The 25,202-nt window shown below is 40.5% G+C and overlaps 1 protein-coding gene across 2 annotated transcripts in view; it reads left to right on the plus strand.

Moving 5' to 3' along the window:
• Window positions 1–22,141, plus strand: part of LOC137629629 (coiled-coil domain-containing protein 93-like) — a 103,189-nt gene extending 81,048 nt beyond the window's left edge. For both annotated transcript variants that reach the window (XM_068361143.1, XM_068361142.1), the window contains exons 11-15: window positions 5,372–5,485; window positions 9,289–9,497; window positions 18,734–18,854; window positions 20,906–20,990; window positions 21,609–22,141. In XM_068361143.1, coding sequence (XP_068217244.1) covers window positions 5,372–5,485; window positions 9,289–9,497; window positions 18,734–18,854; window positions 20,906–20,990; window positions 21,609–21,776 — 697 coding nt within the window. In that variant the 3' untranslated portion in view covers window positions 21,777–22,141. The remainder of the gene's footprint in view (window positions 1–5,371; window positions 5,486–9,288; window positions 9,498–18,733; window positions 18,855–20,905; window positions 20,991–21,608) is intronic.
• The last annotated feature ends 3,061 nt before the right edge of the window (window positions 22,142–25,202 follow it).

Below are 25,202 nucleotides of genomic sequence, written 5' to 3' on the forward strand. Positions count from 1 at the left end.
TTGGGGATGGAGATTCGCAGTCAAGCCCTGCTCGAAGTCCAACTAATGCTGAAAAGAAAACGTTTATTCAGTCAGGAGTTGGAACAGTCTCGTAGGGACTCTCTCATCCCTGGAGCAGTTTGTCTCACTAGGGAGACTACCCCTTCTGCCTCTCCAGTTCCATCTAGCCTCTCACTGGAACTAGGACAAGACATTAGAGACGGTATCATTCCCAGGCTCCGAACCAATAAAGGCATGCCTGAAATGGTGGGACAGCTATATCAGTCTGAGAGAGGGACTATCCCTAGCAGTCAAGAACCCAAACCACGTGTTGTCCTCAGACGCGTCGGGTTTGGGTTGGGGTGCGACCCTGGACGGTCGGGAATGCTCGGGTCTGTGGACCTCAAGTCAGAAGAGCATGCACATCAATGGCAAGGAGCTATTAGCAGTCCACTTGGCCTTGATGATATTAGAAAGCGTCTTCGAAACTAAGTGGTAGAGGTCAACTCAGACAACACCACAACTTTGGCGTACATCTCCAATCAAGGAGGCACACACTCCTTCACGCTGCTCGAGATCGCAAGGGACCTTCTCTTATGGTCTAGAATTCGAGGCATCTCCCTGTTGACGAGATTCATCCAGGGGGACTTGAACGTCTTGGCAGACTGTCTCAGTCGGAGGGGTCAGGTGATACCCACGGAATGGACCCTCCACAAGGATGTGGGCAAGAGTCTTTGGGCTACTTGGGGTCAACCCACCATAGACCTCTTTGCCTCCTCATTGACCAAAAGGTTACCAATCTTTTGCTCTCCAGTCCTAGATACAGAAGCAATCTACATAGACGCGTTTCTACTGGATTGGTCTTTTATGGACTTATATGCATTCCCACCATTCAAGATAGTCAACAAGGTACTGCAGAAGTTCGCCTCTCACAGAGGGACAAGGTTGACGTTGGTTGCTACCCTCTGGCCCGCGAGAGAGTGGTTCACCGAGGTACTTCAATGGCTGGTAGACTTTCCAAGAAGTCTTCCTCTAAGGGTAGATCTGTTACGTCAGCCCCACGTAAAGAATGTCCATCAAAGCCTCCCCGCTCTTCGTCTGACTTCCTTCAGACTATCGAAAGACTCTCAAGAGCTAGAGACTTTTCGAAGGAGGCAGTCAGTGCGATTGCAAGAGCTAGGAGAGCTTCTACCATTAGAGTATACCAGTTGAAGTGGGAAGTCTTTCGAGACTGGTGCAAGTCAGCATCTATGTCCTCGTCCAGTACCTCTGTAGCCCAAATCGCAGATTTTCTTTTACATCTGAGAAAGGTTCGCTCCCTTTCAGCTCCCACGATTAAGGGCTACAGGAGCATGTTGGCTTCGGTCTTTCGACATAGAGGCTTAGATCTTTCCTACAATAAAGATCTCCAAGATCTCCTTAAGTCTTTCGAGACCTCTAAGGAACGTCGTTTGGCAACTCCTGGATGGAACTTAGACGTGGTCCTAAGGTTCCTCATGTCAGACAGGTTTGAGCCATTACATTCAGCCTCCCTGAAGGATCTCACCCTCAAGACACTTTTCCTAGTGTGCTTGGCTTCGGCTAAAAGGGTCAGTGAACTTCATGCCTTCAGTAAGAACATCGGCTTTTCTACAGAAAAAAGCCACTTGTTCACTTCAACTTGGTTTCCTGGCCAAAAATGAACTGCCTTCTCGTCCTTGGCCTAAATCTTTTGATATTCCTTGCTTATCAGAGATCGTAGGCAACGAACTGGAAAGAGTATTATGTCCTGTTAGAGCTCTTAATTTCGATTTAGCTCGTACTAAGTCATTACGAGGGAAATCTGAGGCATTATGGTGCTCAGTTAAGGAACCTTCATTGCCTATGTCAAAGAATTCTTTGTCATATTTTATCAGATTATTTTAATACGAGAAGCTCATTCTCACTTGAATGAGAAAGACCGATGTTTGCTTAAGGTTAAGACGCACGAAGTTAGAGATATAGCAACCTCCGTGGCCTTCAAGCAAAATAAATCTCTGCAAAGTATTATGGACGCGACTTTTTGGAGAAACAAGTCAGTGTTCGCGTCATTTTACTTAAAAGATGTCCAGACTCTTTACGAGGACTGCTACACACTGGGTCCATTCGTTGCAGCGAGTGCAGTAGTGGGTGAGGGTTCTACCACTACACTTCCCTAATTCCAATATCCTTTTAATCTGTCTCTTGAAATGTTTTTAATATTGTTTTATGGGTTGTTCGGAAGGCTAAGAAGCCTTTCGCATCCTGATTGATTTGGCGGGTGGTCAAAGTCATTTCTTGAGAGCGCCCAGATTAAGGGTTTGATGAGGTCCTGTTGTATGGGTTGCAGCCCTTGATACTTCAGCTCCTGGGAGTCTGTCAGCATCCTAAAAGGATCGCTGGGCTCCGTGAGGAAGACAGACTTACAAAGCAGAGTAATCGTCTAAGTCAACTTCCTTACCAGGTACCTATATATTTTGGTTTTGTTATATTGATAATTGTCAAAATGAAAAAACTCTTAGCTTATACGCTGTAAACATAATTAACTCTGGTCTCTACTCACCGCCTTGGGTGTGAATCAGCTATTATATATTCACTGGCTAAGTTAAATATTTAAAAATGATATTTTAATTATAAAATAAATTTTTGAATATACTTACACGGTGAATATATAAATTAAATGACCCTCCCTTCCTCCCCAATAGAGACACAGCGGGAAGAGAAGAATTGAAGGTTTTGTTTACATAAGAGTGGTATCTGGCCGACAGTTGGCGCTGGTGGGCACACCCGCAACCTTCATAGCGATCGCTCGCGAGTTTTTTGAGTGTGTTTTCTGTCGAGCCGCAGAGTTGCAGCTATTATATATTCACCGGGTAAGTATATTCAAAAATTTATTTTATAATTAAAATATCATTTTTAAAACATTCTTACTATATACATATAAGTAAGTGTGATTGGATCACTGCTAAAGCATCTTAGTTAAATGATCATAGAAAATAATATTTGCTATTCATATAAAAAAATGTGAAAATTTTTTCATACTATGCTGTAAGATTAGAATATATTGCCTTTTCTTAAACTTTCTTGGATTATTTAAAACAAAGTACAATAAATGAACTACTGCACAGCTCATACTTCTGCCTTTGGAATTTTAGAGAATTAAATTCCAAATTGGTAGTCCTTCGGAGGGAGGAAGTGTGGAAACATCAACAATTACTAAAAACTCCTCTTGTGAGAACCCCACCCCCCACCTTAGCCATCTCTCCCTTCAAAAACATCTTAGTCGTAAGATTAAATATTTCTTCACCATAGGAAAATTTAATAACTTTCAGTTGGCAGATTTTTGCTTCAGTTTTTAAATGTATTATGCAGTAAAACAAAATGAAAACAATAAAAAATATCTTCTTTAAGTCCTTTGACTACTTGATGATGATTTATTTAAAAAATAATGATTTTTTTGTGTTAATATTAAGTTATGAATTTGTAAATAGTACTTGACACTGTAGAAGGACTGTCTATACCGTAATTTTGTTGATTCAATATGAGAAAAGAGAACAAACTAATTACATGCTTGTATCACACATGGTTGAAGGCAAAACACACACAAAAAAAAAAAAAAAAAAAAAACACACAGATGAATGAGTTTTAATCATTTCTATGAACATCAATTGACATTCACATTTTTCCTCTCTTGAAGTTTTTTATATGTTGATGTCTACCCTTAAACTAAGAATTTCTTGTTTTCTTTCCTTGTAATGGCTGTGCTCCTCTTGTGTGGTACAATATTATGATTAATATGGTGATATATGGCAATGCTACTGTGTGGGTAGATCACATCCCTATTTCTTTCAATTCTCATGTTGGTCATATTAGTCGGTAACTCTACTGGCACTCCAGATTGTGATTTTGTTTTTTTAGGAATTTTCATAGAAATATATTATTTATTTAATTTTAGGGTATGTCTTCTGGTTTTTCTGTCTTCTTGGTGAGCATTGGTCAAAGGATTTATTGCAGGGCGATTGATCCCCATTTTCTTTCCGACATGAATTTTTAGTTTTTAGATTCCTTGATATCTGTTATCTTTATTAAGTTATAGGTCCTCAGTAGTTTTTCGTTTGTCAATAGGCATGAGTTACGTGATATATTACTCGCTCTTACTTTTTGGTGAATTACCGTTAGACTGGTTTTAAGGAAAGGTAAGTTTAGCTATTTAAAGTATAGTACATAAGTAGGCTGGAGCTTTAGATTTCTCGAATCTTTCCCTCTATTTGTGTGGGAGTCAGCTTTATGAATGCGAGGAGAGTTTCAGAAACAAATAGAATTAACAATTAAATTATTTATTTCTGTATCAACCGGGTTTTCATAAACATGCCCTTCTGTATCCCCACTGACTAGTGAAGTCAAATGATTGTTGAACTAGTTCTGACTTTGAGACTGAAAGACAAAAGGAGATGATCTATCCACATGGTAGAATTGCTATATACCACCATATAATCATAAAACTACATTTAATAGGGCAGGTCAATGACATGAAAAGAAAATGGAAAGTTTTTAGTGGGAGGGTAAACATCGACATACAGTACAGTATTACCAGCAATATGAATGCCAGAGTAGGATAGAAATGAGTATGATTTTATCATCAACATTTTTATCATGCTTTATTGAATTCAGTCACTTTACATTTAGTACTGTCTAATTTAAGCTTACTGTATAATGGTCCAATACTGTTAAAGAGATTCAAGGTACTGTATGGATAATTAATAATATCTATGTATGACAATTTGTCTGTTTACCCAGTTTAAGGTGGGTTGCGAAGTGACTTCCCATAATCTGGTAAAATAACTAATCCGGAAAAATTAATAATCTGGCAAGGCTCTGGAAGCAAAGGTTCCAAATCCTTGACAGTGAACCTATAAAATATTCTTGGTTAAGATAGTGATCAATTGTATGATGAATAAAAATAACATAAATTTCAGGAATTATCTATTCTTTATAAAAAAAAAGTTTATATTTCTAATTTATTATTCATTTGGTCTTTAACCCTTGAATTGTCTTCCTTTGAAAAGCAAAGTAATATTTCTTACCAAATTCATTCTTTACTAATTAAATCAGGATTAACCAATCTGTAAGATGTTTCCAAAGTCAAGTCAACTATTTTTAAAATTTGCAGATATTTTCTCATGTCCTAAGTTACCCAAAACAAAACCCTGACAAAATATTGATTAATCTTTTCAGTTATACATATTTGTATACAGTACTGTAGACTATTGTTATTTTTTCCTTTTTTATTACAGTGTTATTAGTGTACTACTGTATTATTATTATGATTATTATTTTATTATTTTTATTATCAGAAGAGGAACAGGGTGTAGTAATACTGTACTTGAATTTTCAGGCTTTTAGAAGATCTGTCAAAATTGGTGAAAGAAAATGACGTGTGTCGGAAGAGAGAGTCGGAATTTAAGGACAAGTGCCGAAAAGAATCAGAAAAAATGAAAAAGGAAATAAGGTATGATATAAGTGTATGTTAATTTAGCATAATAGCAGTTCAGTTCTTATTTTTCTAATATGCTATATACTGTATCAGTAAAGAATATTGTCTTTAGTTTCACTTTTATACTTAGTGGAGGATTAGTTGCCTTGGCCTTTTGGTGACGGGCAAAATTTGATATAATTTATAACTAACATTGAAATATATAAGATATGCAAACAACTTGCATAGCCTGTATAGTGTTTCCAATCAATTTCTTATGCCTGCTCTTTGATTTTTAAAAGATTTATCAGCCATTCTGGATAACATTGAAGGAAAAATTACTTAGAACATTTTTTATTATTAATTGAACATTAGCATGTAAATTTTCCTAATACTAATTTTTTTGGTCAATTTTGTGATGGCAACTTTTGTCTTAATTGGTAGGAGGTACTTCAGCAAATACTTACTTGCTGCCTTAGCCTATTTATGTTGCTAGCTGTTATCCATTTTGCATGATCGCATCAAAGGCTTTATGCTCGTTTTGCTCTTTACATGACGTTTTCTTTAATTTGCTGGCATCCGCTAGTTATTTTTAGTTCAAGTACATTATCCTTATGATACATTATCAAAGTTGTCATGATCTTATGCCATCCACTATTACCACCAAGTACTGAGCCCTTTTTTCCTTGTTATCAGTAATTATATGAATAATTCTTTTGATTTATGGCTTCCTTTCATCTTCATCCTTATATTCCTACTTCTTTTTATTTCAAGTGTTGGTACTTGATAACAGTTAGAAAATATTTTGACAGAAGATATCTCAGAACTAATGTTTTTTGTGCGTACCTAGGAACAGATTCATAGTTTTGTTTTACTGTTGTTGTGATGTTAAGTAAATATCTTTTATATAAGCTTTGTATTTAGATTATAAACAAATATCTTTTATATAAGCTTTGTATTTAGATTATAAACAGTATTTAAGATATTAATTTTTTGTATGTATAAAGTGGAAACTTGAACTTTGACTGTCAAATGCTGTTTTTCATAAGAATGATACAGAATTATCAGATCATCTTCATTAGTTTAGGTGTAGTTTACATAGAATTACAGTAGTTTCTAAATTTGATGGTTTATGGCATATGATGCATAGAATACATAGCAATCCCTTGCCATAGACTGGTACCAATGGAAATAGAGAACCCTGAATCGGGGTGTTCCTTTGGTGACTTCCTTACACTTCTTGAATGCAATGAACTGGCCGAGGTGATCAGGTTTGACCTCAGTCAATGATTGGTACTTTCACCTATCTTGATTGGATCTTGCTAGTTAGTCCTGGATTGAATTAACAGTCAGATCTGTGGAGGTAGTAGGTTGGCCAGGGCACCAGCCACCCTCTGCTGAGGGAGTAGTCCCTCCACCAGCCACTGGGCAGTAATCTTCTTGCTGGAAGGATTGCGGACAGCAGCAGCAGATGGTGGTTGCCTTTTCCATCTGTGAGAGAAGCTTCCTTTTCCAATTTAGTGTTCCCTGAGGGGGATTCCTCTGGTGGGAATTGGATTCATCCATCCCCAGCCCTTGATCATTGGGAGCAGGCCATCCTTGTCTCGCCAGCAAGACTTGTCATGCCCGGAATACTCGTCACGCCCATTGACTTCTTTGCATCTCCCGACAGAGATCCCGAGAGAACTCCCTCAGTGACTCTCAACAGCCACATCTTTCACAAAGCTGTATTATTGCTGTAACTTCACGCCTGGAGACTATCCAGCTCCTCCTCTCTCTGAGAATCCATTCCACAACAAGTTGTGAAGAGAATGCCTAGATATCTGTGTAGATCTTCGGGTCCACAGCAGACTCATCACGCCCATTGACTCATCTGCAACTCCCGACAGAGATCCAGAGAGAACTCCCTCAGTGACTCTAACAGCCACATGTGAACATCTTTCACAAAGCTGTATTTTTGCCATAACTTCATGCCTGGAGACTATCCAGCTCCTGCTCTCTCAGGAGTCCTTTCCACAATGAGTTGTGAAGAGAATGTCTGGATACCAGCATAGATCTCCGGGTTCAGCCGTCCAGGCCAAGTGGACCGTAGTTGGTATCATGGAAGGGGTGTCCCTCTCCTCGATGCCATTATTTCAGCATTAGAGTTCCTTATTTACCTTCGGGAGGAAAGCTTCTCTCGGTCTCGGCAATGAAAGGCCACCACTAGTCCTTGAGCCTCGCCTTCAGCCCGTAAGGTTTCCAGCCTTCAGACCCTTAGTCGGAAAGGAGATCTCCTCCACAGGATATGGTTTGCATCCATTGGTTTGCATAGGGTGCCACCTATGACCCAGAACTCTAAGCAGGTGATGTTCACCTGACCTCGATGACAGGTCTCCCGCTCGCGTTAGCTTTGGCCAAGAGAGTCATCGAACCCCTTGGGCTGCCCTTAACATCTCTCATTCACGGCGATGGGCCAGGTAATACTCTACCTTGTTTCTGGCGGCTCAGATCCAAGAATCCGAACCTAACGGTCTGGGAGTCCTTCGCAGCATGATCAATGATCCAGATAAACAGTTCTATGCCAAAGAGAAACTGGAAGCCCTACCTGAAGGAAAGTATAAGAGCTGGCCCCCGAGTGTCAGCACTCTTCGTCAGCATAGGGAAGGTCAAGAGAAGGATCACCAAGAACAGGTTCTCGGCTCGGATTGGCAAGGTCATGGACCAAGCTTTGAATCCTGATTCTTCTCCTCTTAGAAGAGAAGAGACCAAGAGCTCATTTCATTAGGGGTAGTACACCTCAACATTTTATAAGCCTACTCTGTGGGGCAGGCCTTGTCAGCGTGCGTGTAGAAGCGTCAAATGACCTTCACCACCCACTTCCTGCAAGATGTGACCCACCGGAACATGGAGATGTTATCCATTGATCCTATTGTGGCTACCCAATAAATGGTTTAAAAATCTCAGGTTCCTTGATGGACAAGTAGAAAATGAAGGAGAGCATAGTTTAACCATGGTTAAGTTGGATGAATGACAAAGAATGACTGGCTCTTTCTTTCTTTCATCACCTACCTTGTGAGGTAACAGGACCAAAGGTACTCTACAAAGCTGACCTCTGCTGTCAGCAGGTAGAACCATTTCTGTTGTGTAACCTGATATAGATAAATATACTCATTATGTCCCCATACCCCTAGTGAGGTGGGCATGGGTAACGTTCATGGAATCCTCGTAGAAGTCCGATAACTCAGAAAACTCTTACCTGGACCAGTCACAGTGCTAATATTGCAAGCACACAGCATGCATAGGCTGCTGACCATGCATAGCACGGTATTTAGCTATGTGTAAAGGCTCCTACTAGTTACATGGAGAACACATATGGAGAAAACCCCCAGTCAAATATTAAAAAGCCAGATTGGTATGGTCTGCCATCCTCGTAAGGATTTGGTCATCCCTATATATAGCGAGGGTTTGTATTAGTGACGGAACAAGTCATAAATTTTGGAAGTAATTTGTCTTTTTCCTAACGATACAAACCTTGAGCTATTTATGCAGATTGACCTGGTAGTACCTGTCCCCCAAGAAGTCCTGCCTGTAAGCAAAGTGGGTGCTCAACCCAGGTGTGTAGGTGAGTGGCCACCCCTTCCCACTAACTAGCTGAGTGGTTGGTTAACTTTTGATAAGTCTTATGGCTCGTATTTTAGCTTCGCCGAAAGTAATATCCGTATAAATAGCTGTGGGTTTGTATCTTAGGAAAAATACAAATATCTTCCAAATTTGTCATATTTGATTAAGAATTAATTAAAGTTAAGCATTTGCCTATTGAACTCCAAAATCACTTCACCTATAATTTGTATTTGCAGCAATTTACAAGAAAAGCTAGCTGAAATTGACAGGGGAGATGAGATTTTGAGTAGATTTGAAGCAGAAAATGCAAAATATGGAAAGATGCGACGCCAGTTGGCAAAGAAGACTAGACAAGTTGAAGCCTTGAAGAGACATATTGATGATGTTCCGGGGCGAGCAGAACTGTCACAGTACCAACGAAGGTTCATTGAACTCTATAACCAAAGTATGTATCGTTCAAGTTTGTTTATTCAAATTTCTAAGTACTCTAGTTTGAATAATATAATTATTCCGTAGTATAAATGGTACTTATTCTAGGATCCCTAGACATGACCGATTAAACAAATGATTTAACATTCATGGTACATCGAGTTCAGTAAACCCTGGATTAAATGCAGAATAGCTGAGATGAGCACTATGATGTTATTTCACGGAATGAAGATATACAGGGGGTCCTCGACTTACGACGTTCTTAAGACTAGAATTTCAGTGTAAGTCGGAACATCATAAATAAATTACTCAATACGTACTGTACTGTACTGTAAAGTATTGTACTATAATAAAATGTAACAAATGACATAAAAAAGTATTAGAAAAAGAGAAAACAATTCCTTACCACATGAATTAATGTAAATTTTTCAATATTAAACTTACCCGATGATCATATAGCTGTCAGCTCTGCTGCCCGACAGAAAAACCTACGGGCGGAATACGCCAGCGATCGCTATACAGGTGGGGGTGTACATCAACAGCGCCATCTGTCAAGTAGGTGCTCAAGTACTCGATGTTAACACAGAACCAATTTTCTCTCTGTCGTGCCACTGGCAAGACCTACTAAATACGCTGTTACTAACTGGATTTGTTTTCACAACTATTTGGTGAAGTACACTATTCCAGTTTTGAGCTTTCGCTGTGCAGGGGTTTTATCTTCATTTCAAAACTTGAACTCGTTTTGGATAGTTTTAATTATGGTGACAAAGAGAGTATGGACTCTCTTTCACTTTTAAATGGCCGACCCTTCCCTTAGACGGAAGTGTGTTTAGGTTTTTAGTAATTTTGCTTAACACATTATAGATCTATATTTTATATCTCTCCGCCTTTATTAGGCCTCTTCGATTAACTTTCCTTTTATTATAAACATATAAAAATAAATTTTTATGTTTTGTTTATATGCGACCTTTCCTGATAGTAGGCGGTCCTGACTTGGAACCGAAGTTAATCAACGTTGAGCCCATTATATCGTATTTAACCTTTAAAGAATTTAAAACTTTTTAAATTTAATGTTTTATGAAAGAATTTCTTTGATAGTCTCGTACTGTTTTCAAAGATGAACTAACGTTTAGTTTTTAGTCTACGCAGTTGTTGGCGTTCAGGACGTTCAACATGCGCTCTATCGTTACGATAGAGAGAGAGTGTATCACGGTTTCACTTTGCAGTAAGAGTAAACCGATTCTAGCGTTTCGTTCATTCTTTCTTAGCTTAAATGGTTTAAATTCTAAATTAAAGGAATTTTTTATTTGGAAAACCTTTCAGTTTTTTTTTTTTTTTTTTTTTTTTTTTTTTTCCTTTAGCAAATATCATGTTTTGACGATATATAATTGGGCTCTTCTCTCAGGTGCAAAATCTAGAGAGAAAGAGAGAGATAGAGACGGAGGGAGAGAGAGGAAAAAAAAAAAAAAAAAAACGTTTCGTTCAAGCGGGTAACGTTGTTCTCGTTTTACTCTCCTCCCTAGTCGCTGTAGGGGAAGAAGGTAAAACGTTTCTAGCGTTTTATTCTTGTTCCCAGGCTATGTGCGGTGAGAGATTGTAAACGTAGTTTATTTGACCTAGTGTTTAGTCTCTTTCCCAGCCACTGAATTCTTTATCTTTATATATGTTTTCTGTTGCATTATATGACTGTTTTCGCAATTACTACCTTTTAATGAAGGGTAGGATTGCGTGTTTCAGGTAGAAATCAGTAAAAGTTTCGATTTCAGTGAAATAAGTGCAAAACAGAAAATCAAAGTGATAAAGTGATATGCGCAAAGTGTTACAGTGTTGCGTCCGAGGGTTCGTCTGTTCGTGCCTGTCGTTCACCTAGTCCGGGACCTCTTACAAGCTCCCAAGCCCAGGGAAGAAGTAATGTCGAACGACTTATGGGTTCGTCAGGCCTTGATCAACGAACAGACGTTTTTCCCTCCGTGGTTTCGGGCGTATCTACCCAAGATCGCCCCACCCACACAAAGACGAGAGAGCCCATTTACTTCTCGTCTGCGGAAGAGGTTTCTCGTAAGAAACCTTGGACCAAGGTCTCGCAGCTTATTAAGTGCAAGTCGGTCCCTTCCGCGCAAGTCCAACGGCCCAGGTGTAGCCACTGGGTCAGTTCGGACTCGCTGCAGTCATCCGACGACTGCACACCTCCCAAGAGAGGCAAGGTGGTACCGCAACAGGCAGTAACTCCGTCTGTTGCCGCACCCGCTGTTTTAGACCTTCAGTCACAACGGACAGTCGCTCCGTCTGTTGCCGCTTTTGTAGACCCTAAGTGGTCTTTACTGCAGTCTATGCAGACTCAGTTAGCTGCGGTTATGCAGGAGTTTCGTGCGGAGAAGGTTAACGCTGCACCCGTTAGCCTACAACCTGCCACGGTTGTGCGCCCAGCTCACGCTGAGGCTGCCTGCTCCCACACTACGACTGCGGAGAAGGTTGACGATGCACCCGTTTGCCTACAACCTGCCACGGTTGTGCGCCCAGCAGACGCTGCGGCTGCCTGCTCCCACACTCTGGCTGTGAGAGCTCCTCCACCCATGCGCAGTCGACCCTGCCAGACGCATGCTGACTCCCACAGACGCACGGAGCACTCCGTTGACGTGCGTGTGCTACCACAACAACAGGAGGGTGGAGTTAAGCTGCCGTGTTTTGACACGGTGTGTCAGCCTCCGCAACCCACTGTGGTTACCGCCACTCACCCGCAGCAGACTAGTCAGTCAGGAGTTGAGGCTTCCCCACACAGCTTTGGTTGTTGCCAGCTCACAGACTGTCAAGCAGTTACATAACGTTGCCTTCTGGTCTGCTACTTATGCACCAGTGCTGTATGTCCTCTTGTAACTGCTGCTCCTCGTTCGCCTTACGTCAGAACTTACACTAGGCCTAGCTACTTCGAAGCCGTTGTTGTTAAGCTAGTGCTCTCTCGCTCTCCTAGAGAGCGTTACGTCGGCTAGGCGACTGGTTTTTGCACCAGGAGGAGTTTTAGAGATACAGCCTTTTGATTTCCCTTCTTTTTATCTGGCTTATAGAGCGAGAGTCTGATAGGACACGAGAGAAGTTCTCAGCTTGGGAGTTCATGCCTCTGCCCAGATAGACTTCTCAATTCTGGTAGACTCGGCCAGGCGCATAGCCAGGAGACGCTCCAGTTGTTTATAGGTCAACTTCTCAACTTTTGTCGAGCCTTTGAAGTTTTGCTGTACTATTATGTCACACATAACAAGGCTTCCAGGGATGGTAAATGGCTCCGCTTCAGTCGCTAACCCCGTCTGTTGCCACACCTGCTCCCGTAGACCCTAATGGGCTTTGCTGCAAGACATGCAGTCCAAGCTTGTGTCCTTGATAGAGGACTTAATACGGAGAAGAACCTTCTGGCCAACAACCTTCCTACCGGTTGGTTGTGCGCCCTGTTGACGCTGAGGTATCTTACTCGCGTCCGCCAGTTGAGGTGGTTCCTCCACCGATGCGACCCAGTGTGGGTTGCCAGTCGCACGTTGACGTTAAGCGACGCTCGGAGGTGGTTGTTGACGTTCAGTGTGTCACTAGGAAGACGTTCAACAACCAGCAGAGGTGACTTGTTGTGACGCAGTGCGTCAACCTCAGCAACCCGGTAGGGTGTTGACTGCACAACCCAGACAGTCTAGACAGTTTCGGGTTGACGCTGTACTTCCTCGCGTCCCCATGGTTGACAGTTCACAGACTGTGCAGCAGTACCATGATATTGCGTCCGGCTCAGTCACGCATCCACCAGTGCGACCGGTTCAGCGAGTCAGACGTTGCCCACTCCGTTGCCGTTTCCTCATCAGTTTCGGATGAGGAACCCTCTGATGAGGACGTTGCTGAACAAGACGATCAACCCCCAGCCCTGCTATCCATCCAGAAGATGCTGAAGAAGGAACGCTGCCCTGTCAGGCTGTGGATGAGTCTGGTAAGGACACTGTCATCCGTGGTTCAATTTGTGTCACTAGGAAGACTACACCTCCGTCCTCTTCTATACCATCTAGCTTTTCACTGGAAAAAGGACAAGACGCTAGAAGCGGTCTCGATCCCGGTTTCCGGAAAGATAAAGTCTGGTCTGACTTGGTGAAAGGACTTTTTCAACCTTAGAAAGGGTCTTCCCCTGACTGTTCAGACTCCCAACCACGTTCTCTTCTCGGACGCATCGGACGTAGGCTGGGGTGCGACATTAGACGGTAGGGAATGCTCGGGATTATGGAACTCGAGTCAAAGGACAATGCATTTCAACTGCAAGAAGCTACTGGCAGTACGTCTGACCTGGAAAAGCTTCAGGTCTCTCCTTCAAGGCAAAGTGGTGGAGGTGAACTCGGACAACACCCGGCTTTGACGTACATCTCCAAGCAAGGAGGGACCTACTCTCTGACATGGTACGAGATCGCAAGGGACCTCCTCACCTGGTCAACAGGTCTAGACTTTTCACTAGTAACGAGGTTCATCCAAGGCAACTTGAATGTCATAGCAGATTGTCTCAGTCGGAAGGGACAAATAATTCCAACAGAATGGACCCTCCACAAGGATGTATGCAAGAGACTTTGGGCCACCTGGGGCCAGCCAACCATAGATCTCTTCGCAACCTCGATGACCAAGAGGCTCCCAATAGTTTGCTCACCTATCCCGGACCCAGCAGTAGTTCATATAGATGCCTTTCTACTAGATTGGTCACATCTAGATCTATATGCATTCCCTCCGTTCAAGATTGTCAACAAGGTACTGCAGAAGTTCGCCTCTCACGAAGGGACAAGGTTGACGCTAGTTGATTCCCTCTGGCCCGCGAGAGAATGACTCACCGAGGTACTTCGATGGCTAGTAGACGTTCCCAGAACACTTCCCCTAAGGGTGGACCTTCTACGTCAGCCACGCGTAAAGAAGGTACACCAAGGCCTCCATGCTCTTCGTCTGACTGCCTTCAGACTATCAAAAGACTCTCGAGAGCTAGAGGCTTTTCGAAGGAGGCAACCAGAGCGTTTGCTAGAGCAAGGAGAACATCCACCCTTAGAATCTACCAATCGAAGTGGGAAATCTTCCGAAACTGGTGCAAGTCAGTATCCGTATCCTCGACCAGTACCTCTGTAACTCAAATAGCTGACTTTCTCTTATATCTGAGGAAAGAACGATCTCTTTCAGCTCCCACTATCAAGGGTTACAGAAGCATGTTGGCATCAGTCTTCCGTCACAGAGGTTTAGATCTTTCCAACAATAAAGATCTACAGGACCTCCTTAAGTCTTTTGAGACCACGAAGGAGCGTCGTTTGGTTACACCTGGTTGGAATTTAGACGTGGTACTAAGATTCCTTATGTCAGACAGGTTCGAAACGCTTCAATCAGCCTCCCTGAAAGATCTCACCTTTAAGACTCTTTTCCTGATATGATTAACCACAGCTAAAAGAGTCAGTGAGATTCATGCCTTCAGCAAGAACATCGGATTCTCATCCGAAACGGCTACATGTTCTACAACTTGGTTTTCTAGCCAAACACGAGCTGCCTTCTCGGCCTTGACCAATATCGTTCGATATTCCAAACTTATCGTATGGTTGGAAATGAACTAGAAAGAGTATTATGTCCTGTAAGAGCTCTTAAGTTCTATTTAAAAACCTTTACGAGGCCCGTCTGAAGCTTTATGGTGTTCGGTTAAGAATCCATCTTTGCCTATGTCAGACAATGCTTTATCCTATTTTATCAGACTGTTAATACGAGAAGCTCATTCCCATCTGAATGAGGAAGACCAAGCTTTGCTGAAGGTAAGGACACACGAAGTTAGAGCTGTCGCAACTTCCGTGGCCTTTAAACAAAATAGATCTCTGCAAAGTATATTCGACGCAACCTATTGGAAAAGCAAATCAGTGTTCGCGTCTTTTATCTTAAGAATGTCCAGTCTCTTTACGAGAACTGCTACACTCTGGGACCATTCGTAGCAACGAGTGCAGTAGTGGTGAGGGCTCGACCACTACAATTCCCTAATTCAATAACCTTTTTAATCTTTCTCTTGAAATGTCTTATTATTGTTTTTGGGTTGTCCGGAAGGCTAAGAAGCCTTTCGCATCCTACTTGATTTGGCGGGTGGTCAAAGTCATTTCTTGAGAAGCGCCTAGATTAGAGGTTTTGATGAGGACCTTTAGTATGGGTTGCAACCCTTCATACTTCAGCTCCTAGGAGTCGCTCAGCATCCTATGAGGATCGCGAGGCTCAGTAAGGAAGACGTACTTAAAAAGGCAGAGTAATTGTTCAAGTCGACTTCCTTACCAGGTACTTATTTATTTTATGTTTGTTATTTTGAATAACTGCTAAAATGAAATACGGAATACTTAGCTCATAATAATGTCAACATGTAATGCTGGTCTCTACCCACCCCCTTGGGTGTGAATCAGCTATATGATGATCGGGTAAGTTTAATATTGAAAAATGTTATTTTCATTAGTAAAATAAATTTTTGAATATACTTACCCGATGATCATAAATTAAAGGACCCACCCGTCCTCCCCAATAGAGACCCAGTGGACAGAGGAGAAAATTGGTTCTGTGTTGACATCGAGTACTTGAGTACCTACTTGACAGATGGCGCTGTTGATGTACACCCCCACCTGTATAGCGATCGCTGGCGTATTCCGCCCGTAGGTTTTTCTGTCGGGCAGCAGAGCTGACAGCTATATGATCATCGGGTAAGTATATTCAAAAATTTATTTTACTAATGAAAATAACATATTAATGAAAAAAGAGAACAGTTCCTTACCTTATTCCTATGGTTGACTTGCACACTAGAAGGGATGTTGCAAGGGACTGAGTGACAGGTTTATTGTGGAGAGGAAGTTGCAGAAGATGCAGGAGAAACTGGGGCAGGTGAGTCAGGATTCTCTGGAAGTGAAACAGAAGATGGTGGAGAAGCTGGGGCAGGTAAGTGTGGAGGTGAGGCAGAACCTACAGAAGGTAGTGAAGCTGGGCCAGGTGAGTGTGGAGGTGAGGCAGAACCTATAGAAGGTGGTGTAGAAGCTGGAGTAGTAGAGGCAGCTGAGGTAGACAGTAGAGGCTCTGTAGCAGTAGAGGCAGCCGAGGTAGACTGTAGAGGCTCTGTAGCAATAGAGGCAGCTGAGGTAGAGGGTAGAGGCTCTGTTGCTGGCAAATCTGGAGTAGTAGAGGCAGCTAATGTAAAGGGTGCAGGTCTCTACTTTCTTAAAAAACCACTCCAGGTTAGACTGGACAGACAGGATCCTCTTCTCATCCAAGATCTCCTTGTAACACTGCAGTAAATCCATGATGCCTCTGGAAACCCTAGTGAACCTTTCCATGTTAAGATCCTGAGCCTCAAAAGTTGCCAACACGTGCTGTATCTCAACAAAACCTTTTGACAAACCCTGCCTTGTGAAAGCCTTAGCCTCTGGGAGGGGGGTTTCTTCTTCTTCCTCTATGATCTGCTTCGCCAGTTGTATCAAGTCCCCATCAGATAACTCCTATCCATGAGATTCCAGCAGCTCTGTAACATCATCAACCTCCATATCCAGATCGATTTCCTTACTCAGGGCAACAATGTTCTTAATAACATGGTCAACTGTGTCCTCAAACCCATGGAAATCATTCACAGATTGAGGAGATAGTTTCCTCCAAACACCATTCATGTTTGTAATCTTCACCTCCCAGGAATCAGCAATGTTCTTCACAGCATCAAGGATGTTGTAGGACTTCCAAAAGTCCTTCAGAGTCAAGTCCTTCTTTGTTTCAGTTGCCTTGAATGCCATATGCCATAGCAATTATCCTTTCGAGGTAGTAGGCCTTGAACGAAGCAATCACTCCTTGGTCCATAGATTGTAAAAGGGCCGTGGTATTGGGTGGAAGGTAAACCACCTTGACATTAGGGTGAAAGTCTCCCAGCTGGGCAGGGTGTCCAGGGGCATTGTCCAGCACTAGTAACACCTTAAAGGGGATACCTTTTTTTGGTGCAATATCGCTCCACACTAGGCACAAAATGGTTGATAAACCAGTCCTCAAACACTTCAAGTGTCACCCATGCCTTCTTATTTGCCTTCCAAATGACTGGGAGTTGACGCTTCCAAATGCCCTTGAGTACCCTTGGATTTTCAGCCTGATACACCAGCAATGGCTTCAGTTTGATGTTGCCAGCACTATTTCCCCAAGAAGTAAAGTTAGCCTCTCTTTGCTGGCTTTATGACTGGGTGCTGACTTCTCCTCCTTTGTGATGTACATGCGGTTAGGCATACGCTTCCAAAATAAACCTGTCTCATCCACGTTGAACACTTGATAAGCAGAATAACCCCCCTCCCTAATTATCTCGGCCAATGCTTTAGGAAATTCACTTGCTGCTTTCTCATCCCCACTAGCAGCTTCATCTTGCACTTTAAGGTTATGGTAATTGGCCCGAGCCTTAAATCACATAAACCAATCCCTACTAGCCGAAAACTCTTCACTTTCACTTTCTTCCTCCCTTTCTTTTATCAACGCTTCAAACAATCTTTTCTCCTTCTCCTGAATCACCATATGGCTCACCGGAATATGCCGTTGATTTTGATCCTCCAACCAAAGCACCAATAATCTTTCCATTTTAATAAATAAACCACTACGCTGCTTGGTTATCACTGTTGATTTCATAGAAGCAGATCCTTTCACATGTTCAACGATGCTCTCTTTATCCTTAAGAATGGTAGCCACGGTCAAACGATTAAGGGACAGCGACCGGCCAATGTTCGTTGGCGTTTCACTGTTTTTAGATCACTTAATAGTGTCTAATTTCACTTCCATGGTGATGGCCTTTCTTTTTTTTGATGCACTTCCATCAGATGAATCAGTCTTACGCTTTGGAGCCATAACGAAGGGCAAAAAGTTCAAAAATATTATCAAACGTGAGAGAGAGAACCGTCGTACATAACCAAAACAAAGCATATTCATCCGGTGTGCACTAGAAACTAGTTCGCAATTGTTTACGATGCTTATGATGCTAATGACGTAAGATGGAATATTATTTTTTATAATTTTATGTGGCGCATTCGTAACCTCGAAACAGCGTAAGTCGGACCATCGTAACCCGAGGACTCCCTGTATGTCAAAATTTTGAATATTTTTAATCAAAGATTATGCAGACATTTTTTTTTTTTTCATTACTGGGTATTTGAAATACTTTTTATCCTTTCAGTCTTTGTTATATAGTGCTTTTTTAATATTGCAATATAAAAAGCAGTTTTGTTGTGTTTTTCTTTGCAGTTTCAGCAACTCATCGAGAAACTCAACAGTTTTACAACATGTACAATACGCTTGCTGATATACGTACGTACATGGAGAAGGAACTTTCTCTACTGAACTCCATTCTTGATAATATGGATGCGTAAGTTGTTTATTTCTCTTATACTGTTTGATAATTTTAGGGCATTGGTTTAGCTTGTTTGAGAAACATGATTCGCCCTCAAACTCTTGGATCCTTGCTGTGGGTTAGAGAGATCAGAGAGTAACGTCATAAAGAATAAACATAGACTGTAATAAACAGTAAAAATGCATGAATAACAAATGGAAAGGCTATTATAAGGAGGGAAGAATGGGAGAAATCTTTTAGCCTTTGGCACTAAAGAGAATTGATAGAATATATAATTGAAAATAATGAATAAAACAGAATAAGGATTTGTAGTAAGAAAGGGAATAAGGATAATACAAAATAAAAAAAGTTAATAGTGATATATGGAATAAAACACAATGAAATTAAGAATAATAATATGTGAATAACAGAAATAAAAACAAGTGAAAATTAAATAGAAAGAATGATAAATGAGAACAACTGTTTAGTCTTTGGGGCAACGTTACCTTGATTCGAAACCTTAAATTTGTCCATAAATTCAAGGCTTCTTATATTTTCTGTAATACTGTGTCATATATCATCGCACCAACATTTGTCATAGAAGATGTCATAGGCATGCTTGATTGTATCTCCTTTTTGTTTTTTAGCTTATAAATTTCTGTGTAATTTGTTTCAGTATATTGTACTAGATTAATGACAAGCATAGCAGAATAGGAGTTCTGACAATAATAGGTCTAAACAGATTAAACCAATAATTGAGTTATGTTGTTAATCATTTGATAGAGAGCAATACACTTATTTGATCATACTAGTTTCACCCATAGTTATTAAATGAATAATCCACATGACCCAGTCTCAGAATGTAGACAATGCGGAACAATACTAGCCAAGAAAAAGTTCTGATAATGATCCACTTTCTAACCTATATCAAGTTTTGACTTGATTTGAATGATGAATTTTAGCTCAATGACCCAGTGCCAGGGCCTGGGAGGTCATTGAGTGTTCAGGTATGAATGGTAAATACTTTACCCTATAATTACACTACAAAGTAAAAGTCAAAAGAGGTTGAACAACAAGATGAAAGGAAGTAAACATGAAGGCTAATAAGTTATTGCAGCTAGTGGTCAAAGGAAGACCCTTAGTAATACCAGGTACAGGTGTTGTAAATGAAATTTCATATGCAGTCAGTTTTAAGGAATTTTGCAATATATTAATTCAAATGCAACAAATTGATTGAAAACTAACTTCAGATCAGCCTTGCAGGAGTTAAGAATATCAAGTATGTGGTCTGGTTAGAATATTTTTAATAATGAAAGTGAGTAATAGTACTGGCATGAGTGATTGTTTATCTCATGTTAACTACAAAATAGGAAATTAGAGTAATACCATATACAGAAACATGTAATGTATAGAGCCTCATAATGCATATATCCACCTTTGTAGAAAGGCCACTCATGTACAGGTAATTAAGATTTTGAAATACTTTAAATTTCAGAAAAAATTAAACCTCTTACATTTAGGTTGGCTTTGGTAAGCATCTTAATGAATACTGTAATGGTTTTTGTGCTTTTAGAGATTGGGTAGATCACAAAATTTATGTGTAAGAGTATGGCCAACAACTTTTTTGAGGCAACAGTTATTTCAAGAATAAATGCATATGATTTATATACAAATGTAAATTTGTACTATTAATAGTGCTCCTGGCATAAGATATATGCTTAGTAACAGTAATACAATGTATAAGAGAATATATAACAAATAAGACAACTTGTATTAATGTGAAGGATACTGAGCTTCCTCATATTAGAGGTAAGTACTGTACACCTATTTCAAGGAGAAACTAGGAAATTTGTCAGTATTTCTGTGTGCTTTCACTCATTTCAGGTGAAGATATATAAGGCCAACAGTATTTTTGATGAATTAGCTTGTGGTGAAGCAGAGACAAAACACTTGAACTTCAGGAATATTAGAAATATACTGTATGAATATTATTCATTGGTTTTATAGAACAACATCATAGATTCAGTTTCATTCAATAATTTTTTGTGCTATGGCAGTAATCTTCTTTTTTTTTTTCCACTTCACAGGGCTCTGGGCAGCTCTGCAAGCATGGATGAATACCTGCACCAGTTGGACACCATCGTTGAAGGCATACGTCAAAATAAGTTAAAGGTAATAAGGACTATGCTTGTTTGAAATTCTTGATATTGTGTTTTATAAAATCCTACAATAGTACCTCAATATACATCCTTAATCCATTGTGTAAGGTCATTTGTATACTAAAGGATGATAGATTTGTATCCGCATAGGAAGAACTTAGTGTTGTAAATCTAGCGCATAATTGATTGATGCATGAAAATGCTCTGTAATCAATTACAGAGTATTTTCATGGTAGATGGGGCAGCTCATGAGTTGTGAATTGTATTGACCATATATACTTTTTTTATCTTATCCTGGATTATAAAAATAAATCTTAATATTTACTATCAAAGATTTTTGCATGGTTTTCTTCCAAAGGATTTTTAAATGACTTATTTCATATCAAGGAAGGCACATCTTAAATTTTTTTCATTATACTGTTAAGACCATATCCTACATGTCAGACCTTTTTCTGTATTTTTAAACATTTTGAGCGTTTGTAGATTGTAATTTAAAAATTCAGTAGAGTTTTATCTAAGTGGCTAGCCACATCAAAAGCAAGGCTGCTTTCCAAAAAATGATTTATTGTTTTCTTTAACTTTAAATTCCTGCTTTAGGTTTGTGGATATAATTTTCCTTCTATATTTCCAGATTGAGAGGAGAAGAGCAGAAGAAAAATCACATCATAAAAATTTAATGGATGAATTGAGTCGCCTTCAGGAGCTTAATCGCCACTATGCAAAAATAGTTTATCAACTAAGCCAAGAAATCAATAAGAATGAAATTTTGCATAGAAAATTAGCAGCTCGTGGTAATTAATTTATTTAATTTTACTTGCTTTCATGATGAAGTATTTACTGAAGAGTTATTGTATTAGACATTTAACCAAACAAGAACTATGATTTTTTTATGGAAGGCATTTATTATTAAAAGTGATTCTTTATTCTTATAATAGTTCTAACCTTAATAATGATATAACTTCCCAAATGAAATTTACCTTGAGCACAATATTTCCTCCTCTTTATTATGTTTATTACTTTTAAATCTTTCTAATTGTTCTTAAACACTGTCTCTAAGAACATGCTCTTGTGGATAGATGCGTCATTTAGAATTACTGTATAAATCTTTTTGCTATCATTACAATTTATAATGTTATCCCAGTTGTAATAAAGTTGTTAAGTTTTTTCAGCTACATTTTCTTCCATTCAGGTTGTCAACATTGGTCTTTGTTAGGTGAAATTAGAGCACCACTTTAATATTAATTTGATCTCATAACAGGAGAGAAAGGGATAACATACCTATTCAGTATTGGCATTTGCACATTTAAGATGGCTCAGTAAGGCAGATTACCTTTTGGCATTTGCACATTTAAGGTGGTTCAGCAAGGAAGATTACCTTTTGGAATATGCACATTTAAGATACTTCAGCGAGGCAGATTACCATTTGGAATTTGCACATTTAAAATGGTTCAGCAAGGTAGATTACCTTTAGGAATTTGTACATTTAAGATGGTTCTGCAAGGCAGATTACCATTTTAAATTTGCACTTTTAAGATGGTTCAGCAAGGCTGATTACCTTTTGAAATTTTTACTTTTAAGATAGTTCAGCAAGGCAGATTACCTTTTGGAATTTTCACATTTAAGATGGTTCAGCAAGGCAGATTACCTCTCAGAATTTGCACTGTTAAGATACCATATCAAAGCAGATTGCCTATCGAAATTTGTAGATAAGATTGTCCAGAAAGGCATATTACCAATTGGAATTTGTAGTTATGATGATCTAGAAAGGCAGATTACCACTTGGAATTTGTACATTTAGGATGGTCCAGAAAAGCAGATTATCTATTAGAATCTGTATAATTAAGATAGTACAGAAAGGCAGATTACCCATTGGAATTTGTACAGTTAAGATGGTCCAGAAAGGCAGATTACCTATGTTGAATCTTGCCTTCAGTATTTGGCCCCAATGTTAACGATATGCTGACCCATGAAGAGACTTTGGACTAAGGGTATATTCGGGTAGATATAAGTTTTTGTTCCTACATGAATACATACCATTGTTCTTCAATAGGAGTATGACTTCAGTTTAACAAGGAATAGCTATTGAATTCTTGAGGTAATTAAAGCTACTGATGGGTAGTGTGGGTAAACCCCGCTCATATGACAGTCAGCGAGATTAGCACTTTTGACTGCAGGAGTAATGAATACAGACATACTACAGATTCCTTTTCTTTCTCACCATTATTCTTACATTAAGGGGTCAGTTGCCTGCTGTGCCCTCGTACTATTGCTACCTCTCTTAAAATCTGCCGTTGTTCTTTTTCCTTTTGAGCTGCAATAGAAGCGAAAGAGATAAGGTTGTGTCCTGGCAAAGCTGGTAGAAGTAGCAGGTTTATTTTGAAACCTGCTGTTGATCCTTATCTCCTTTATACTTTTTGTAGGGTGTATGACTGGTTGCAGTCTTCTCCCTGTGATGAGTGGATTATGTGGCATACTCTTCTGTGGGAAGAGTTTGGAAGGTATGATATAAAGGCTCCCTCAGAATCAACTTTGGCAGCATGAAAATTGATGCTGTAGAATATTTTTTTTTTTTCCAGGTATGAGTCCTCGAATTTGGGCTGGAATTTGTAAGGTTGAGGGGATGAACAGAACTCGGGTTGCCCTCAGGGCTCTCTTCAGGGAAATTGGAAGTATCGCTTACCTCTAGTGAGAGTAGTACTCTTCCGTCTTTCCTTTGAAACTCGCCCATCATCATCAGTTTATACAAAACTGATGATGATGACCTAAACCTAGGTCCTCAGGCATCGCTGGTCCTTCATTGTCAGAGAAGCTGATTGAAGTTTTGGCCTTCCATAGAATTTCTAAGGCTAGCCCAACTCCTGCAACACCTATAGTGATGCTGGAGGATGTTACACCCTGGATTTTGGTCTCGTCTGCTGTTAAAGAAACCATGTGGCTTCTTCCTTGTGGGAGCATCATCACTGGTCTCTCAGATTTCAACATCGATGGAGGCTAGGAAGGGAAAGTAGTGTGAGCATTCCTCTTTCAGTTCTTCATCCAATTCAATCCTGATAATACTTCTTTTAAAATGGAGAAGAGGTCTAGGAAGACTTACTGCAAGGAGTCTCATAAGCATCCTAGCAATGTGTCTCCTCATATGTTAGAGACATGCAGTGTGCTTTAAAGTGTTGATCCTGATAGAGAAAATATTATTGACCAAGGTGCAGTCGCAAATACCGCTTCTATAGGTGCTAGATCTTGTTAGGGTCTGAGCATGCATGTTGGTACTCGGGTGGTTCAAGGGCTTCGCCCTTCTTCTTCTACTCCTAGGCGATTGAAGAATACCTTGATGTCTTACCCCAGAGATATTCAGGTAGCAAAGGGCGAGAAGAAGCCAAATGTTGAGTTTCCATCTCATACTTGTAATTGATAACCAGGGATGAGAGGAACCAGTGATCATTCTTCTCGCTTGTATGAGTGAAAAGACATTCACTCACATGTGCGCAATTGGGTATATGATCCTAGGTCTCCTCACGACCTTCGGGTCAGGGTAGACATTCCCCCTCCCTTGCACAATTTTGATGAGAATCACTAGTCTTCTGGCTTTCTCCACATGTCTTGTCCAGACACCAAGAAATTTCCACTCATTCATACAATTGTGGATGAAACTAGGTGACCGCCCTAGATTATTCTTAGCGCTCTTACAATCACAGAGATCGGACCTCACTTACTCAAATATTCCACTGAAAGAGGTAAGTACAGGATACTTTTTCTATTTCTGGGGGTGTGAATTCTAGAGGCAGTTCAGTTTCTGAAGGGGAGGGTGATCGTGTGCAATCAGGGCCCCCTTCCGCTTCTACAGGGTACACCACCAGGTCCGTTCTCAGTCCAGAGCATGGTTAAGGCATACTCAAAATCTTGCTTTGCCTGCAAGAGCTATAGGCAAGCAACTCTAGGCAAAAGGTCGTCCTTGTAACCAAATTGCTCATCCACCTCCAAGCTCGGACCCATCGGAGCCCGGGCGGGGTCGAAGTCGTCAAGGTAGGCTGTTGACGGACGTCTCTTGCTGATGCTCTAGATCTAGAGGAAGAGACTTCCCTAGGCCTCTCTTGCTGGATCGCTGAAGCTCTTGCCGAGGACTTGGGAATGGTAAACAAGCTCTTCAGCTCCCTGCACTGAGGTAAATATTCCTCTAGAAGAGGCAGCCATGTGGCCGTCTCTTTCCTGAGAGGACGTTTGTCATCTC

The sequence above is a fragment of the Palaemon carinicauda genome, chromosome 37 (genome assembly GCF_036898095.1).
Source record: "Palaemon carinicauda isolate YSFRI2023 chromosome 37, ASM3689809v2, whole genome shotgun sequence".
In the NCBI taxonomy this organism is placed as follows: domain Eukaryota; kingdom Metazoa; phylum Arthropoda; class Malacostraca; order Decapoda; family Palaemonidae; genus Palaemon; species Palaemon carinicauda.